General features: G+C 30.8%; 1 protein-coding gene across 1 annotated transcript in view; it reads left to right on the forward strand.

Moving 5' to 3' along the window:
- The window catches only part of LOC118064294 (neural cell adhesion molecule 2-like), a 433,677-nt gene that overhangs the window by 189,881 nt on the left and 222,114 nt on the right, over positions 1-21,682 (forward strand). The window contains exon 10 of the mRNA XM_035078796.1: positions 15,462-15,621. Coding sequence (XP_034934687.1) covers positions 15,462-15,621 — 160 coding nt within the window. The remainder of the gene's footprint in view (positions 1-15,461; positions 15,622-21,682) is intronic.

Consider the following 21,682-nt stretch of genomic DNA (forward strand, 5'->3'; position numbering starts at 1 on the left):
AGCTACCGTTTACATGGAAACCCCACCCGCTGATTATCGGATACAAGCGATGCTTCGAACATTTTCATAAAGATTCAACAGAAGTTTTTAAATTTAAATTTGTATAAGAGAAAACAATTGAATAAATATTATATAAATAATATATTTTTTATTAATAATATATTAATAATATAAATAAAAATATTACATAAAAAAAAAAAATTATCCTCTTCTTTTCATCTCCTAATTCTTATTATACATAGATATATAAAAGGAAATAACTGAGGTTCTTTTTTTTTAAAAAATGAAAAAACATAAATATGGATATATAGACTTTTTCATGTAATCTTTTACAAATGTTAAAATGAATTATAAAACATACAATACTTATTATTCATATGAAATTATACTTGTAGAAAATTATTTGATATTGATTAATACATTGAATAGTTAAAGGCGTCTTTCTCTCAGGTTAACTGCAACGAAAAATTAAAAAAAAAAACACAAGTCATTAAAAAATAAATTTTTTAATAGCAGATAAAATAAATTTTAAATACTTACAAATGATTATAAGACGGAAACATATTCATGAAAGAATTTAAATGAGTTATATCCAGTCCCATAATATTCCATAGATAAATGATTATCCGTGCATGCCTTTTGAAAAGCAATTTTTTTTTATCGTTTGCCGCCAATACTTTTACAATTCTCTTTGAAAGGAAAACTCTAAACTCGTTGTCCAAAGTTGCCACAGCAGCATCACCGTACTTAGTTGCAATTAAATTCAATTCCGTCACTTTATATCTTTGGATAATTCCAGATCCTTCATTTTTTTTTGTTTCGAAGATTTTTTTGGCTGAGTTGTTGAATTCTGATAGATCCATTGTTATTCACAAAGAAAAAGATATTCTTCAGCTTACAAAGATTATAAAATATCGAACAAATTTTCGTTTGAGAGTGATTTTCTAACCAAAAAGTCTCAGCATTTATAGCACTTTTCGCCCCAATTTTATCCCTACTATTTTCAAAATTTACCCTCTCTTTGCTAACCAAAGTTTTCGACTTTTCTCCCCCACCACGCATTTAGGAAGGCGTTGATGCACTTTTAATGATTTTTCATCTGAAGTTATCAACTGTTAACCCTACTTCTTGTAACTTTACAGCTCCTTCACCAACAGATTTTCATTTTCCAATGATGCCCTATCCAATGCATCGGCTTTTCTCTTTTCCTGCATGCTCGAGAAAGGAGGGGGTGTTCACATCTTAGAGATCATTGGCGTTCTGCTCTTATGGGAAATGTTTGTGGGATGCACCTTTTAAACATTTGATATATTTTCCGATGAATATTTAATGTTTAATTTGTCGAATAAATTTTTTTATATCTAAACGGGTGGGTGAAAAAAGATCAAAGTACGTATATAACCACCATGCTACACAATTTTTACTCAGTCGAAATGAGTGAGTATACGATGAACTTCAAGCGGATTAATAATCTCTTCGATCGCTTACTCTCACAATTAGAGTCAGTTCGTCGTTATTTTAAGCAGTGCGATGGAGATGAAGTTAGACGTTGGCTAGATTTAGCAACTAAATTTTTAATATTGGTGGGGAATAATTAAAAATATCCATCATTACCATTATCTCAAAAGTTAAAACTTTCAAACATTATTGTGAGAGTTAAACGCGCATCTGAAAAATTTGGAGATTTAATATCGAAAATCCATGAAGATTATAATTCTTTTCAAAATGTTTACGAGGAACTTGAAAAACTAGTGAGTGGCGGTGTGATAAATAATACATCATCTACAACAACACAACATCTTCAAGATCAACTCCATCTGCTGCGACAACGATAGCGTCCTCAAGAGCAGCATCATCGACTTTAGCATCGAAGTACTCATAAAATAAGAAATCTTAAATTTCAATATTCAAATTTAAGAAATTTTCTCGAAGAATGTGAAAAATTAATAACCGATAAAACTGAATATTTTCAATCATTAAAAACCAATTTGCTCGTAAATTTTGAATTAGCTGGCACATTTAAAAATATAAAACAAAAATCGATGGTGTATGAAAAAAAGCATTTTCATACAAAAAACATACAAGTACTTATTTCAACGGAGTTTCCAGATCATTTTTTAAATTACACTATACTGCGTTTATTAAAAGATACAGAAGAGTTTCAAGAACGTTACTCTGGGAGGTCAATGGTTGGAATCGATAGCTTACAGATAAATATTAATAGGTACCTTTTGGAAGGATCGGGATATATGAAGAAAAGAAAAAAAAATAAGTACATATTGTGATCTTCCTAGTTTAATAAAAAAAAAAAAGCTGTTTCAAACATAAAAAATGAGACTGATGAATGCTGTTTTCTCTGGTCAGTTCTCGCTTCTTCACATTCAGCATCAGATGCGCGAATAAGTAATCGTATATCAAATTATAACGAACATTTTGATACTTTAAGAATATCAGGAATCTCATTTCCAACACTATTTAGTGATATTTTTAAATTCGAGAAATTAAATGGTTTAATTATTAATGTTTACGGTTTAGATAATGATAATGACATTGCACCGGTTTATTAAAGTGAATATTATGATATCAATAAAAATCGTATTCATCTTTTGATTCCTGAGATAAGAGTAGATGAAAATAATAAAACCAGTTTACTATTACTCGCTTATCAAATCTATTTCTCGTTCAGTATCAAGTCAACTATCTAATCATAATGGGAGTATAGATCTTTGTGACCGTTGTTTAAATCACTTTCACACGAAAGAATCCTATGATAAACATATTCAAGATTGTATTAATTTCATTCCCCGAAGGAAAAAATTTAAAAATGGAATTTAAAAATTTTATGTATAAAGGAAAAGTACCTTTTGTAATTTATGCTGATTTAGAATGCATTATTGAACCACCTATTGAAGAAAAATCTAAACATATACCAATAGTATAGCTTTTCATATACATTGCTCTTATGACGATTCACAATCGAGATTTGCTCTTAAACGTGGGGAAGATTGTATAAAATGGTTTATGGCAGAGTTATATGAATTTTCTAAAAAATAAGAAGAAATAATTAATAATCCCAAGTCAATAGACCCAATCAAGCAAGAGTTCGTGATCATTGTCATTTAACAGGAAAATTTCGTGGTCCTGCTCATAATGAGTGTAATTTAAATCATTAAATAGAACCTATAATTCCAATTGTTTTCCATAATTTATCGGGATACGATTCACATTTTCTTATTAAATCATAATCATCAGATTTTCCCGATACTATGAATATTATTCCTATTGATGAAGAAAAAAATATATCATTCTCCAAAGTAGTTGAATTCGATAAAAATAGAAATTCGAAAAAATCAAATGATGATAATGATGAAAAAAAGAAAAAAAATTTAAACATACAGCTTCGTTTTATAGATTCATTCCGTTTTATGAGCTCTAGTATCGGTAAATTATCTAAATTTTTATCTAATAATGATAAAAAATTGACGCATAAGAAGTTTCCCGTTGAAGAATCAATCAAATGAATAGTGTGCAAAGGTGTATTTCCATATGGATATTGTAATAATTGGGGAAACCTTGAAAAAACCAATTACCTGATAGAAAATTTTTCTTTTCTTCACCGAATGATTCAAATGTAACCGATGAGGATTATGAGCATGCCCTCAAAGTATGGTCTCACTTTAATACTAAAACATTAGGTGATTATTGTGATTTATATTTGACTATAGATGTTTGTCTTCTAACTGATATATTTGAAAATTTTAGAATAAATTGTATGAAAACTTATAATTTAGATCCTTTACATTACTACACAGCACCTGGATTAGCATTTGATGCTATGCTTAAATACACAGATATTGAATTAGATATTTTATGTGATGCCGAAATGGTATTATTTATAGGAAAGGGAATTAGAGGTGGAGTACCACAATGTTGTAATAGGTATGCCGAGGCGGATAATGAATGTATGGGTGACGATTATCAGCCAGATAAAGAAGTATCATATTTAATGTATTATGATGTAAATAATTTGTATGGAGCAGCCATGAGCTCTTCTTTACCATATGGTTCTTTCGAATGGTCTACGACAGAAATCGATATTATGACAATAAGCGATGATGATCTTACTGGTTATATACTTGAAGGTGTTTTGGAATACCCTCAAAGTTTATTTAAAAGACATAAAGATCTGCCCCTTTGCCCCGAGCATTCTCGAGCACCTAATTCAAAGCATTCCAAATTAATGACAACTTTATATGATAACAAAAATTATATTATTCACTATATAAATTTAAAACAATGCATCGAATTAGGATTAAAAGTAACAAATACACGTAGAATTTTGAAATTTAAACAATCTCGATGGCTAAAGCCATATATGGATTTAAATACAGATAAAAAAAAAAAGGCGAGAAGTGATTTTGAAAAAAATTTTTTTCAGTTAATGATTAATGCTGTTTTCGGTAAAACTATGGAAAATTTCGGAAAATTATGACACATTTTATTGGTTTAAGAGCTAAAATGTATGCATTTAAGGTAATGAATGATAAAGATGATATAAAAGCTAAAAAATTAGAAGAAGTGAGAGATAAAGTACACGCTAAAGGAGTAAAGTTATCTGTGATGAAAACGATTACATTTGATCATTATAAAGAATGTTCATTTAATGATAAAAAAATATCTCGAATTAAGCATCATATAGTTAGTGAAAAACATAAAGTGAGTACAATTTCTCGAATAAAAATAGCTTTAAGTGCTGAAGATGATAAGCGAATGGTGCAAAAAGGAAAAACTGATACATTTCCATGGGGGTATCAGAATGATAATATAGCAATCACATTGAAAACATGGGAAAAAGGGAAAAAAAGAAAAAAATAGTGAATGAGAAATATGTTTTCATTTATTAGAAGTATTTATTGATACAAATTGTATGTTTTTTATTTAAATTAATGAAATTACAAATCTTTTATATCTATCCAACTGTTATGTGATTTATCAAATCCCAACCATTTAACATAGACTTTATTTTTGTGCTTTTTCAACACTATTTCAATAAGGTAGACATCTGGATACTGGACTTTGGTTAATTCCTCGGTGTAAAATCGTCCTTCAATCGGCTCATCTTGATAAGCGATCAATTCATATGTCACAGGTCTTGTATTTTTGATGGATTTAATGGTAAAAATTTCAGTTGTCCAATTGGGTGTATATCCTTTTTCGAATGCGTGTTTACACTTACTTATACGCACTGTATCTCCAATTTTAAATTCCAATTTTAAACGTTTATTTACTGAATGTAAATGTTCTTTATAAATATCTTGAAGCAATCGTTTTTCATTATCAACTGTTACATCTTTCGGTTTCATCTTAATAGTACTATGTATTGTATTATTTCATTAGTATATACGATTTCATTAGAAAAGGTAAAATACCAATCCATTCATAATTTCCACGTATAGTAAATTGTTTTCACATTTTACATTCTGATGTACGATTAAATCGTTAACATATAGACGCCTTTAGGTTTGTAAATGTTGAATACATTTCTATGTTGTATTGTTTCATGAGTGTTTGAAATTCTTTATTATAAAATTCGTTGCCTCTATCCACATGTAATTTCGGTATTAACACTGATTTCATAGCATCGTCGACATCTTTTCCATTTTTTGTTTTCACCGGTACAGCCCGGGCATATTTCGAGAAAATATCGATAATTGTTAAAATGTATTTGTATCTATTGTTGGTGGATGAGTAAGCAGTTTAATCAACTAAGTCTGCTTGCCATCTTTTATCAAGACCTTGTATATGAACTTTTCGATGTTCGAAATTTTTTCTTGCAGGTCTATGCAGCCCATCGGCAATTACTTTTTTAATTTTTCCATCTGATTCATTATTCTAGGTTAAACGACTAAGCAAGAAATTCAATGATTGTGATGATTTCAATAGTGCTTCTTGTCCCCTTGATTTTTCGAAAAGATCTATTATAGCTTGTTGACATACATTAAATTGTGATTTCATTAAATCAGTGATGGCATTAAATTTCAAAAATTTAGAATCACTATAAATTCTCTCTGCGATTAATTTTTGTTCAAAATTATCTAACTTCTTCTCTAAAGTAGATATAGTTTCATTTAATGATGATAATGATATTTCACCAGAAACTGAATATTCTATGTTGTTTATCTGTTCTCTCACAGTAGATATAGATTCTCTCAATAATGATGTTTCATCATGCGATAAATCTATTGCTTCAATCAAATCTGTCAACCGTATTTCATGTAAGTTTTTAAATTCTCGATGCACAATATTATCAACACTCTTCAATGATGCAGCGTCATTTCAATCTATGGAATCAGCTAAATTACTCAATCGTTTACCATTAATATCAAACTGATCGTCACTAGTTAATTGAAAACCAATTCCAGGAGGCCCTCTTACTAGACCGGGAGTAAATTCCCAACGCTCTCCAAGACGATGCATGCTCATTTTTCCAGAAAATGATGTGAATACCACAAAAGTTAACACAAGAATGATTAGTTTCTGACTATACTTCGGATTATATACCTTTTTTAAGTATTATCTCTAATTCATTCAACTTGGTTTATAGCGCTGTTAACTTTGAATTTATTGTATTAATTGAATTGGCTGTAGAAGATGTATAAGTTTCCAGTGTATTTTTTACTGATGCTGCCACATCATTTTTAACTTTAAATGCTATATCCGTTGTTTTTCTTTCAATTCCTTTCACTGTATTATCAAGTAATTGAATTTGCTTTTTCAATTCTCTAGAAGTATTATTTAAAACTTTCAATGACACAGCATCGCTTTAATCTATAGCATCACCTATATTAGACAATTTTTTACCATTAATATCATAATTATTATCCTTAGTTAACTTGAAACCATTGAAGTTAATTGTAACTAGGAGTCCAATATTAACCATGACGATTAATACACATTTTTTTTATTGTAGCGTATAAACTGTGCGGTAGCCACTACACAAATAAGAGATACTCAATTTTTGACTTATATGCCATAGAAATTCTGAGTAAAATTTTTACTAAAAAAAAATTCTCAGTAAATTTGGGTAAAATTTTTACTTTATAACATTTGCTCCCCTAAGCTCTTCAATGATTGTAATTATCTCATTCAAATGAGCATTATTTCCTGCATTGTAGGAGGCTATAAATCACTGCAATCGATCAACGAGCTCATTAGGATCATCCCAGTAGGTGAAATTTGTTGATTGATTTTTCGTTGAGATTTTATATTGAGGTGAAAATTTCCTCATTTTGGTTGATAATCCACGACCAATATACTTGGTAACATACATATCGTATTTTTTACTATGATCAGTTCTCAGCTCTTGATTTGGATTATAATTTTTTCGAGCCAAGTTTGTATATTTGACAATTTCACCATAAATTCTCTCATCTCTTTTATCAACAGTAAGTTAATTAGGTAGTTTTTTAAATAATAATTCAAGTAGCTCAGATGTGCTTCTATAAACTCGATTAGAAATGAGAATTTGATCACCCTGAAAAACAATTTCTAAATCTCCAATATGAAGCACATTTCCTCGAAGTTTACTTACGCCACTTTTTGAATCCATATTTTGATTATTATCTCTAAGCATTTTTATGTGTTTATTTATTGTTTCGGTGATTTTGAGGGGGGTGCTTGATATCATACTCTGTAGACTTTTGTCGTTGATCTTCTTTTTCTTCTTCTACAACTTCCATGCTTTCTACTGATCCCTCCTTTTCTCCTCCACCGCTTCTTCTTCCTCGCCTATAGCTTCTCTGTCTTTTCCTTCTGCTGCTCTTTCTTCCTCTTTATTTCGTACTTTTGTATTTTCTATCATTTCACGTTGCTTTGATTGATTTCTTCACGTTTCTTTTTCTTCATGTTATCGTTATAAATACAGAAAATATTCAGCTTCTGATGACTCAATTTTCTCCTTCTCGAGGTGGCATATTGTCTTTCATTCATTGATAGATTTACATTATCATCGTTCAATAATGGTATTTTAGGAGAGATTTTTTCATTCATAAGTTGATGTAATGGTGTTACTACGGGCTTAAAAAATTTATTTAATGAATATTTACTATTCTTTTTCCCATGCTTAATCATTTTATGTTTCGACGTATAACATCACTAACTTTCGTCAATTTTTCCAAGACATTGACTGCCTCCTCCAGTTGTCCACTTAATTCACTCATATTGATGAAGTTTACTTGACAAACAATTATTTATAATTGTATACCTTCAGAATAAAGCATTCAATTTATACATAGGAAACAATTAAAACCTCTTCTATATCGCCCATTATTGATTTTCCTATCTTTATTGATGACGGGAAAACTGTAATTATGTTTATTTCAGGATGAAGAACACAAATCTTTAAATTGTTGAAATTTCATATCTGTATTAACATGATCATTATGTATATGCCATAAATTCATTTCATCTTGTCGAAAGAGAATGAGAAAATTTACATTATCCCGTATTAGATGTTTTGGGATTCTCGCATAAGTTTGACAAAGATAAAAACTATCAACATCTTTGTGACGACCCATACAAAAATATGCTCGAACATTATCTTGCTTCTCAAAAGCTATATCATTAAATATCATAATGTAATTGGGTTGAGCATCATCTGTCTTTACAACTTGTTCATTATTATTGAATGGAAAAGAACCAACGTCATCAATCGGCTCGAGTAGTTTTTCCAAGTATTTATATTTAGGTTGATCTAATAATTTAGAATACGGATAAATATTTTCAAATTTTAATCCATTTGGATGAGTGATTAGAGCCAACAATGCATTTGTTTTTCCACATTCAGACGGTCCACAAATAACTGAGCGTATAGTATTTGGTAATAATTCACCATGACGTTTAGTCTTTGTATTTTTTTCCATTGGTATAATTTTATCAAAATTTTCTACAGATAATTTCAAATCTGGTGGTTTAAACTCCAACTCGATAATAACTAAGCGTAAAAATTTAAATATTGACACTTTTATAGTTTTTATTTAGTTGAATAATGACTGTTAAGAGAAAAACATCTAAAAAAGGCGCGGGAATACTAAATAAAGTCATTAATGATTTACCTGTTGAATTACATATCCCTAGCTTTCAATTTTGTAGACCGAGTACAAAATTACAACAACGATTGGCTCGAGGTGATCAAGGAATCAATCCATTAGATACTGCTTGTCGAGCACATGATATAGCATATTCTCAGAATAGAGAAAATCTATCAGAGAGACATTTAGCAGATAAAATACTTGCTAAAAAAGCGTAGCAACGCGTACTAGCTAAAAAAGCTGGCTTAGGTAAAAAATAGCAGCGTGGAGTGTTTGTGAATGCTATGAAACTCAAGACAAAATTTGGAATGGGATTAAAGAAAAAGAAAGTTAACTCACGAAAGAAGAGAGTGAAAGGAGGACAAATAAAGAAAAAGAAAAATCCACAACGTAAATGTCGTCTACCTTTAACGAAAAGATCTGGTGGCTTTTTACCACTGCTTCCATTGCTAGCAGGTTTAAGCGCCACAGGTGCCCTAGCATTTTTTCGAAATGATTTTATGAGAAATGATTTACGATCATCAGGACCTTGAAAAAATGAATCAATAATTATCACTTTAGATAATAAAGTTGGATCTGGAACTCATTGGGTGGCGTATAAAAAAAGAGGTGAAAAAGTAGTATACTTTGATAATTTTGATGATTTGAAACCACCCAGAGAACTTGTAAATTATTTTAATGTTAACCCTATATTATATAATTATAAAAAATATCAAGATTATAATACAACCAACTGTAGACATTTATGTTTAAAATTTTTAAATGATCAGCTATAAAAATGATGTAGAAATAATTATATTTCATTTACACTTTAAGTATTATACGGTAAACATTATGGGTGATTCTTTGATATTAACACTTACTGGACATTCATCATTATTGGAAGTTTCATATTTACCGCCAATTGAATTATCACCTAAAAAAAATTATGTTCTTGGACTTGTTGATTTTCTTACATTTAATTCAATTCCAAACATATATGAAGGCAACAATAAATGTCGATATCAAATAAAAGACGAATGGCGTACAATTATAATTCCAACTAGTACTTATGATCTTAAAGATATTTACATATTTCTAATTGCGACAGATCCTCAATTCAATCTTTCATTAGGAGTTGAAAAAAGTACACTTGTCTCCGAATTATATAGTGAAAAATCAGCCATTGACTTCACACCTGGAGATTCTATCGGTGAATTTTTAGGTTTTACAGTTACTCTACCATTATTAAAAAACAGCTGTCACTGATTTATGTTTAAAAAAAATATCTTATAATTACTTATTAGTAATTATTAGATATTTTTTTACATTTCTTCCATTTTTTCAAATTTCTATATTATCTTTTTTTTGGTTTTAATAAAAAAAATAAATTCCACGCACTTTTTTCGTGCCATTTTGTAAATTGTACGTCTTTTTTCAACAGTTTTTACTGAATCTCAAGTATTCTCAAGTGCGTAGAATTTATTTTTCAGATACATTAAGTGAGAAAAATTCTTAATAACAAAAAAAAAGTTTAAAAAACAATTAAAAAATATTATAATTTTTCTGGATGCATCAAAAAATCATTGAAATTTTTTTTTCATTTAATTTGTAAGTTTTTGATAATCAATTATCAACAGAATGTTGAATTTATTAAAAATTAGCAGTCTGTTAAATTTTAATCGTTTATAAAAAAAAAAGTTCCCATAAAAGTTATGGTTATTGAACAATTCATTTTTTGGTAATAAACGATGTTCTTTCTAGTGATGCATCCGGAAAAATTATAAAAATTTTTTGCGATCACACACGAAGGACTCCAGCTATTCCAGCCCAGTGGAATAGCTGGAGCGAATTTAAGAAAGATTTCATAAGTTTTTATATACCACAGAAACCTGATGCCCAGATTTACGCTGAGATGGCCTCTCGTCGTCAAGCACGCGGTGAATCAGTACAATCCTTTATGCAAGCTATGACGGAATTCGTTATAGAGAGAGAGAGAGAGAGCCCTATGTCAGACCACAGCAAACTTGCGATCACACACAAAGGAGTCCTACTGGAAATTATGCGCCTTGTTTTCCATCCTTTTGATTTTGATAGTTATAGTGATTATGTAAAAGAACTATTATATTAAGAATCCTCAGTTGAACTATTCTAATCACGCTCGCGCGACCGAGGTCGTCGCAGCAGACGACCTGGTAGGAAAAGGGCTTGAAGAAGGGGGAGAATCTAGTGGTGATGGAGAACACACTTATTTGGTCAATACAAACAGAGAAGGCTACGATAATAATTTAGATGGCAGCTTTCGCAAAAGCAATCGCGATGATAACTCGGAAGAACTGAATAAACAAAGAAAACCACTCCGGTGTTATAACTGTGCTAGAGTAAATGTCAAAGTAGGTACTATCAATGGTATAGATGTCTATCAGGAGGGGGAAGTAGATGAGTATGAATACAGTGGTAGTGAATTAGAGTATGAGTCAGAGGAGTAAGACTCGGAAAATCACAAATACAAATAGATGTCAATTCCGAAAGAGAGTTAGATAATAATGCTTTTAGTACTTGCAATTGCCAGAATCAAGTTCATATTAGCTCGTTGAAAAAATTTCCTCAAGCTGATAGGGCTGTTGGTCCATCACTTTTTACGTAACTATCCATTCACCTATTGAAATCGATTTTAATCGCGTGAAGGTACAAGGTATTATCGATGATGGGAGTGACAGAAGATCTATGTCAAAAGCACTCTATGAAAGAGTGAAAGATTGTCATATTTCTCTTAAAGAATATGACTTTGTTACACAAAGAGGAACCAAGTTCGCAGATGGAGTTACCATTGGCAGACCAGAGTTCACCGCGAAATTTAAAATATCTGTTGATGGTTGGTAAGGCTATTCGTATATTTACGTCATAAAAAAAATATCTAATGATGTGATTCTTGACCACAGTTTTACTTTGGATTGGTGGATCGAGTCAAACAAGGAGAGTTTTTGGGATTCATTGTAGATTCGCGGGGCTTACGACCGAATCCTGACCGTTTCAAACTTATCGTCTAATTTCCAGCTCCTAGGAACCGTACGGAACTCAAGAGATTTAACGGAATGGTCAATTGGTATCGTCGACACCTCATTAACATGGCGAAAATACAATCCCCATTAAATGAACTTTGTAGTCCTAATGTCACATGGCAGTGGACGAAGGAATGTCATAGATCCTTTCGTGAGATTAACGATCTTCTAGTTGAAGCTCCAACGTTGAGTATGCCTCGTCAAGATTCGCGTTTTTATGTATAGACTGACGCTTCTGACACCGAAATAGCTGCGTTATTAACTCAGAAAGACGGACAAGGGGAACATCTAATATATTGTATTCGTCGCCCACTTAGAGGGGCAGAGTTGAACTTTACTACCACTGAAAAAGAGTGTTTGGCAGTGATCCACGCCATTAGAAAATGGAGATGTTGCTTAGAGAACACACTATTCACCGTTTACCCCGATCACAGTTGCCTTGAGTGGTTATATACTTTAAAAGATCCTTTAGGTGGATTAGCTCGTTGGGCAATGGAGCTTTTAGCACATGATGTGACCATCGAGCATCGTAGAATGACATTAAATGAGGCTGCTGACGCCCTCAGTAGAGTATACGAGGACGAAGCCACATCTAGTTGTCGCACTTCTCATGTTGTAGGCGATTGGTATGATTTTAAATATCAAGCTGTGTTGAATAATCCAGAGAAAATGCCTAAGTGGCGTATCGACAATGCTTTTTTTATTCGTAATCGTTTAAGGCGCTCCTCAATTTGCATTCTATTTGTTATTCCTACTGGTTGTCCAACATTTTGTTAAACCCTAATATTTCCGTTAATAATAATTAGAATATCAGTTGGATCTTTCTTTTAAAGTTAAATATTGTGTAAAATACAGCATGTTACAATGTAATAAGAGATTTCAGTAGCACCCAAATGATAATTATTTCTATACGGGACCATGACACAGCTGCAAACTATAAGCTTTGTCAGCTAATAAGCGGGTATTTTCAGGAAAATTGGCAGGAGTACATTAACTCTGTAAACCCGATAGTCCAAAAACTCGGGCATTGTGAACAGAGCCGACATTACCGCAGTACACGTAAATAAACTTCAAAGTGTGATCACATGTAACCTATGAATTAAAATACATGACATGAAAAAAACACGTCTCAGTCGTGTGCTACATAATAATCTGTCAATAAAAAAATGATTTCCATAGAAATGAATTTGAATGAATGTAAATGATTCGTGTGAGCCCAGTACTGATAACTATCCGTAACAATAACTCTAAAAATTGGACTCAGTAACTAGTCCATTCTTGTAAAAATCGTTTTTAAATTGAGAGATTATTTTTTAGCACGATATTAAGTTCTGATTACTTTCTTCCATGTACAAAAAATAGTAACATATACACAATGTTAGAAATGTCATTGTTTTTTTTCTCACCTACATCTGTATCGAATATAGTCCTGTACGATTTATGTAATTTTGCGCATTGATTTATGTTTTACAAATTTTCTGATTTCTTCAAGAAATCAGTATTTATTTCCAATATAGGCTGCTGTTCTTATTGCTTCAGCCTGAGTAGGCCACGTGATAAATGTTGGTCGGTATTTGTATAAGACATTTACAAATTTCCAAACAGTTCGCCGAGCTGTCCCTTTGCCACTGCCATAACGGACGTGTAATGATCTAGAAATTGAAGTTTTCCAATAAAAAAGAACTAAAACTAATATTAACATTTATGCGAGTAATCCATTAATGAATCAATTGAAAATGATGACCTTGAAAAGACATCTTATCGATATGAATCAGGAGTTGTCATTGTCCAAAGAACTAGTAAAACCTACTTGTGAAAATGATTTAATTGGTCCTTAGTCGATGCTCCAGTCAGCACAATTATTCACTTTTACTCGCGAATCAGTTTAAATATCAATTTAAAAATAATTTGACAATCAAATAATCTTCATACAAAAATTTACAAACTTTGAAATATTGTCAATAAAATGTTCAAGACAAAACAAGGCTTACGGTTTCAAGAGATGTTCCACGACGATCTGATCTCGATCTTACTTTTTCGACAACTGACTGATGCATCAAACCTTACGTATTTATTTAGTCGAATGTGACATAATTAGAATTCCCTTGCTTCATGGTCTTTTCCTTTTTTGAAAAGCTAACGCTCTTCTTACGTCACGTACTTTTTTTTTAAATCTTACTGCTTTTCGCTACGTGGGTTTTCCATAAGTAATAACATATCTGAAAGATGATTTCCTCAACTGTTCTTCAAAACCTTTTCTATTTTAACGAAATCTTAAGAAAACTCAAAGGAAAATAACTTAAGTAATAATCGCGAACCTCATCCTTTAAGTTTTATTGCTATTTATTTTCAGCTTCTCTTGAGATATATTTTAAATATGTAAAGTAATTAAACTACATTCAGACATTACATAACAATTTCCCGTAAGAATTTTCGAAACACTTATTTTTTTGATTTTTTATATTATTGTAAGCGGCATTTTTTCTTGTTTTTACTCAACTTTGCAAGTTTAAGAAAACATTTTTTTCTTTACCCTAAAAAAATCAAGAACCCGTTTTTTGTAACTTATACTTCTATGTGAAGCCTAAAATTATGTACATTTTCAAGATCTCTTTTCAGCCAACTTTTATAACTCCATCCGGAAAAGATAATTCAAATTTTGTAGATTTTCTTTTAGCAATTTTTATCAATAATTCATAAAAATAGTAATTTAGTAAAATTTTTCTTTATCAAGAGTGCTTATTGATTTTTCCGATTGTTTTTTTTTTTTAATTTTTTTTTAAACCTATCGTAACCTTGTATTTGTATTTGTTCATAACAGAAGTATACGTTGAAAATCAAATTCTCCAGAATTCATTCTATTAATGAATGTATTTTGGTTTTTATTCTTATTTATTGTTCGCAACGTTATTCTGCTTCAGAGTTTTTATAAAATGAAAAAATGCATCTGGAGACTTGAAGTTTCACAGAAGGGACACAGCTCAGTTGAACGTGTGTATGCTGCGTTCGAATCCAGCTATTTACTTTTTTTTTATCGTAATTGTCCTTTTCGGTGCACGTGCTCAGAGAACTGCACTTTTTTATCTGTAATAGGTAAAATATATGCTTTTGCGGATTTTTCTTGTAGAGAATCAAATTATCTACAAAAAAGATCTCGAATAATTTTCAATCATTGCGTTCTATGATCTACTACACGACATAAATGATGTCTTAATTTGGTATAGGTACGTGTAGAGAATTGCATATTTATTCTCAAAAGAGACATTACTTATGTCGCATAGTCTCTTTGTAGAAAGCAAGAGAATAAAGTAAACGTTAATTTTTCTTTCAGGGTCATCAATTAGTTCATAATGCCACTGCTAGAGTGATACAATCGAATCGAAGCCTTGTACTACAAAGTGTCAGCAAAATGAATAGTGGATACTATGTTTGTATAGCAACAAACTCTGTGCATGAATCTCGAAGTGAACCTCTTTACTTTCAAATCAAATGTAAGTACTATATGTGTAATGTCATATAGCTAAATCGAAGCTAAAAAATAAATCTCAGTTGAGTATATTTGAATGCAATAAATAAGTCGCATTTAACATAGAACATAGGTCTTTAGTCTTGAATGTTCAATTGATAAATTAAACGAATTCATAGATGACGAACAAAGTTCAATTGGAATAACACACAAGTCTTGTCTAAAAAAATAGGATGTATAAAATTATTATTATTATAACTCTATTCATAAATAGTGTTTTAATTATTTGGAACGTATTCATATGTAATTATTTACCAGTGTGTTTCGACAAATATAATCTAATAGAGGTAAGCGTAAATGCAAATAACTATCCAAATTACCCAACCTCGCTCGGATCAGAATTGTATGCACTATATATAATTAACTCAATAAATAAAAAAACAAATAAAAATCGCGAATCAATTGAACAAAAAAGTCAGAAATAGTTTTTTTATGCTAAATCGAAACATATTTTAATTATGGTTGTAATGCAAAAAAATGCTCATCCGAGTACTGTTGAATGGACTCAAGACACCCCTAGTAAAATAAAAAGTTATAGAGATGAAAATAAATCTAAAAAAAAAATGCCAACATCATTTAAAAAAATCTGTAATTTACGTGACCATCTATATTGTGCTGTATTCAACCGAAAACACTTTTAAATAAACGGTGTTAAAACACACCGACGCTTAACGCAACTTCGATTTCTCTATTGTTTGATGACAGCTTCAGTTGTTAAATCCAAAGTCAAAATGATTGAAACTTCTTCGACAATGCGATAGTTATAAATCCTTCAACACGCATGAAAGTGAAGGCTATCACTATTCATGGTGGTGTTAATGGTGAAACTATTGACAATGTTATCGTGGACGTGGACTTTCTGCTAAAAAAAATAGCATTAGAAGCTAATATAATTAGTCACTGGATGATTGCACCTGAATTCTTCAATGCATTATTATTGGAATTAAAACAACAAGCAAATATTTTATTGACATTATAATATGGTTTTCCATGGTATGAAGGTTTACCATAAATCTAATCAGTCTGGAGGGGTTGTATTTATTTACGGGCTGTTACACGCAATGCGGATCAGATTCATACACGTGGCCTCATGCCAAAACGCTTATTATGAACGCTTGTGTGTGAAAAAATTATAAATATCGACAGTTCGTCTCATAAGCCATCATAAACGTTTCATCAACCGTAGAAATCGTTCGTTCATATCACTCTGATCTGACTTACTTGTTTACAGGCCATTGTTCAACGTCAGTTGTTTATTATTAATGTGATTGGCTTGACAAATAATTCATCAATGTGTATTGAATCTACGGCTACTCCAACAAAAAAGCAAAATTTAAGTTGTGATGACAACAAATGCTAAAGATACGATGAATACACCACAAATAATAGGATCTTTTAAATACATCCTGGCTTATACGATGAGCGTATATCCAGCAAATAAGATTCTAAAGATATGGATAAAACCGACAGTATTTGTAGTTAACACTGATGGCCGGAAACATTCAGGGCAACATCGAATTGCCATGTACGTCAATCGAGGTGGCATCGGCTGCTACTCCGAAAGCTATGAATTGTCACCAATTATTCCAGAACACCGTAGGCGACGTGAAAAAAATTACTAATACTTTCAGTGCTCCAGATATTGTATAATATTCAGATAAAATTATAGGTACATATTATGAGACTTTTATGAATGAGGAATGCATGAAATGTAATAAAAAGACATACATGCGTAAAGGTTTTAAATTTTAGTCAAACATGCTAAAGTGAGAATGAAATTTTATTCAACCTACTGAAACCCATGCTGAATTTACGACATATACCGTAAAACTGAATATTAAATTCATGGCATAGCTAAAAATAATTCGGTCGTGATTTTTCTGTTTCGCCAATTCCATTGGTTTATCCCTAATACAAGTGAAAAAAAATATACAAGAAATTTCTCTCCGATTTTTTCATTAGATTTTATTTTTCTACTCAAATATTTGAATATTTCTACTCTCATGAACTAAACCACAGTTAGTTAATAGCAATAAAACAGCAAGAAAGCAACAGAGCAGATACGAACGAAAACAAAAATTGATGTGTCAAATTTGTTGATAGCAATCCGTGATTGGTTTGTTTATTGACTTCCCATTTGGAAGTTATGGTAATGGGTCGGATTAATCAAACTAGAAATTTTGACGAATCTTCCATTTCAAGGTCAGCAGAGTTTGAATTCATCATTTTTAAGATGATGTCTGTGTTCCACGTAAGGTTTTTCAATCAGCCCAACAATGGGACAATATTCGGTTCCACTTAGCCATTAATGACGCAATACCGTCAACCATGACGGTATTGATCCAGTATTGAGCCAATGATAAAATCGTTGCCGTTCCGATATTTTTAATTATGGGACGGTAAGAATCGCTAAAAATTATTTTTCTAAGATAAATAACTAGGCTCTGGCTGAATAAAAAATGAGTTCAAGTATATTATAAGGAAGGGTAAAATATATTGTAAAATATTTGTATGTCGCCATCTAATGACTATTAGACTAACGACAGTTTGTTAGTTAACAACGATTGCTTGACGATTAGATTGTTTATAGCAACGAGGGGAGAGTTTGTTTATCTCCAGTTTTTGTCTGAGACTTGAGTTGACCGCACGGATTCTTTCTTTTTATTAATTGCTGTCAATCATTAATAAACATTTTAATTAATTTACTAATTTTCCGAAGTTGTTATTGAGTCTTATATTACATTGGTGTCAGAAAGTGGTTCGTTTCGCGTGCCGTGAATATTTTTGTTGGTGATTTCTGGAAAAATATTTTAAAAATCATGCCAAAGAGTCCAAGTCGGAGACAAACTCGAGCTGGAAGGAGAACTCAATATGCTGATTGTGTCGAAGACGGTAGTAATAGAGGACTTCTAGCTTTAGAGATGAGATTGAATCGTTTGGAAGAAAGACTAAATCGTGATCAGATTCGTTTTGAAGAAGGTCGAAGAGAGACTCAAAATTTATTTGAAGAGATAAGAAATTTAATTAATAATAATAATAATAATAATAATAATAATAATAATAATAATAATAATAATAATAATAATAATAATAATAATAATAATAATAATAATAATAATAATAATAATAATAATAATAATAATAATAATAATAATAATAATAATAATAATAATCTGGAAATTCATAATTTAGAAAATAACTCTAATAATTTGGTTGAATCGGTCTCAACTTCTTCAGTTAATAATAGTTCTTTAGCTTTTGCAAAACCAGGAAAATTTGATGGTTCTCAGACATGGGAATCTTATTTCCGTCAATTTGAGACTATCGCTCGTCTGCATAAATAGACAAATGAAGTTAAAGCATCGATTTTAGTGTCCTGTTTGAAGGACAAAGCTCAAGTCATTTTAGAAAATTTGAGTTTATGAGATTTAGGGAATTTTGATAAATTTAAGAAAATTTCGGAAGATCGTTTTGGTGAAGCTCAATTTTCTCGAGCTTATTTTAGTCGTTTTCAGGCTAGAAAACAGTCTGAAAATGGAAATTTAACTGATTTTTCAAATGATTTGGATAGGCTTGTCAAATTTGCGTATCCTTCGGTCTCTTCCGAAGAGAGAGATAGAATTGCTGGTTTACAATTTATTTCCGGATTAAAAAAATTAAAGTTACAAATTTTCTCTCCGTTCAGAGAGAATTGAGTCTCTTCAATTAGCAACTCAGAGAGCTTTAGAGCTTGAGTCGATTGAAGATTTGACCTTTGGAGGTCAGTATAAAAATAAATTTAATAATAAGAATAATAATAATTTTAGTAAAAAAAATTATAATTCCAATAAAAATAATAACTTTAGAAATAATTTTAAAAAGGATGATAAAAATAATTCGTTTAAAGGAAATTTTAGGTCAAATTCCCAAAATCAAAATTCTTCGCAAATTTTCCAATGTTGGATTTGTGGTGAAAAAGGACATTCTAAGAAGAATTGTCAAGTTCTTCAAGCTGTTCAAAGTAGTTTATCAAGTATTCATAATTCTAATGAGTCTACTGGTGAAAGTTCATCCAAAAAAAAATTTCGTCAAAACTAAAAATTAATTCAATTGATTTTTCTTATTCTTCTGATTCTAAACCGAAACTTTTACTTAGAGGGGAAGTTAATGGCAAAAAATGTATTATGACAGTTAATACTGCTGCTGATGTTACGGTTGTTAATTCTTCTTTGTTTAAAGGGATGGTAACTGTTTCGAATAATTCTTCTATTTCTTATTCTATTTTTACAATTTCAGGTGATAAATTTGATTTTAATTTTATCGAGACTGTAGAAATAAAGATTTCCAATATTAAGGTTAATTTAGAGGTTGTTTTTGCTCAAATTGAAGAAGAATGTATTCTAGGATTAGATTTCTTAATCAAGTCTGGTTTATTTACTGATTTTAAAGATCTTCTTGATAAAAAATTCTCAGAAAGTAATAAAGTTGTTTCAATTAATAAAATTAGTTCTTCTTTGAATAAACTTCCAGAATTTGTTTTAGATTTGTTTGAAAGATCTTCAAAATTTTTGGATGTCAATGATAAATTTCGTTTTGAAGAACTTTTATTGAAGAATTTGGATATTTGTGCGAAAAATTCTTTTGATTTAGGAAAGTGCAAAATTTTACAACATAAAATTAATGTTGGAAATGCACTTCCTATTAAACAGGCTCCTCGTCGTATTCCTTTACATTATAGGGATGAAGTTGATTCAGTTATGGAGGAAATGAAACAACAGAATGCAATAGAACCATGTAATGGTCCTTGGGCTTCTCCTGTTGTTCTTGTTCCAAAAAAAGGTGATGAAATTAGATTTTGTGTTGACTATCGTAAATTAAACGATGTCACAGTTAAGGATTCAACTCCAATTCCTCATCAAGAAGACATATTGAATATGGTTCTTGGTGCTCAATGGTTTTCTACCGTTAATTTAAAAAGTGGATATTGGCAAGTTGAAGTTGCTCCGGAGGATAGATCTAAAACTGCTGTTTTGTATTTGGAATGAGGTTTGGCAATTTAAGGTTCTTCCTTTTGGTTTGTGTAATGCTCCTGCTACTTTCGTTAAACTTATGAATATAGTTTTAAAAGGTCTTCTTGGTAAAATTTGTTTAGTTTATTTGGATGATATTATTATTTTCAGTAAAAGTCTTGATGAACATTTTATTCATCTTCAAAATGTTTTTGAAAGACCCTTACAAGCTTCTCTTAAGATAAATCCTAAGAAATTTATATTTTTCCAAAAAGAAGTTATTTTCCTTGGACATGTAGTTTCTGGTGAAGGACTGAAAAGTTCTCCAGATAAAATTTCTGCTATTATTAATTGGCCTGTTCCTAAGAATAAATCTGAACTTAGAAGTTTTCTAGGTCTTTGTTCTTATTACAGGAAATTCGTCAAAGATTTTGCTACTATTGCAAAACCTTTATATCTTATTAGTCAGGAAAAGAAAGATTTTATTTGGGATGATTTAGCTTTTCAAACGTTTAAGAAATTGAAACAAATTTTGACTTCTACTCCAATTTTGGGTTATCCTGATCCAAATTATCCTTTTATTCTTGATACTGATGCTTCAAATGTTGGCATTGGTGCTGTGTTATCTCAAAAGATTCCAGTTAATAATAATGGTGAGACTGTTTATGAAGAAAAAGTTATTGCTTACTTCAGTAAGACTTTAAATAATCGAGAACGTAACTATTGTGTTACTAGGAAAGAATTATTAGCTGTTGTTATTTCTGTTGAACATTTTCGTCATTTTCTTCTTGGCAAGAGGTTCACTATTAGAACTGATCATGCCTCTCTCACTTGGTTACTTTCTTTCAAAAATCCTCAAGATCAAATAGCTCGTTGGTTTGAAATCTTATTTCAATATGATTTTGAAGTTCAACATAGACCTGGTCATAAACATGGCAATGCTGATGGTCTTTCTCAGCGTCCATGTGATTGTAAAAAATGTCTGAAAATAGATTCTGATGAAAAATGTGATAGTAGGCATACTTTCCGTGTCATTTG

The sequence above is a fragment of the Chelonus insularis genome, unplaced genomic scaffold (assembly GCF_013357705.1).
Source record: "Chelonus insularis isolate UGA/USDA-ARS -01 unplaced genomic scaffold, ASM1335770v1 contig_17_pilon, whole genome shotgun sequence".
NCBI lineage: Eukaryota > Metazoa > Arthropoda > Insecta > Hymenoptera > Braconidae > Chelonus > Chelonus insularis.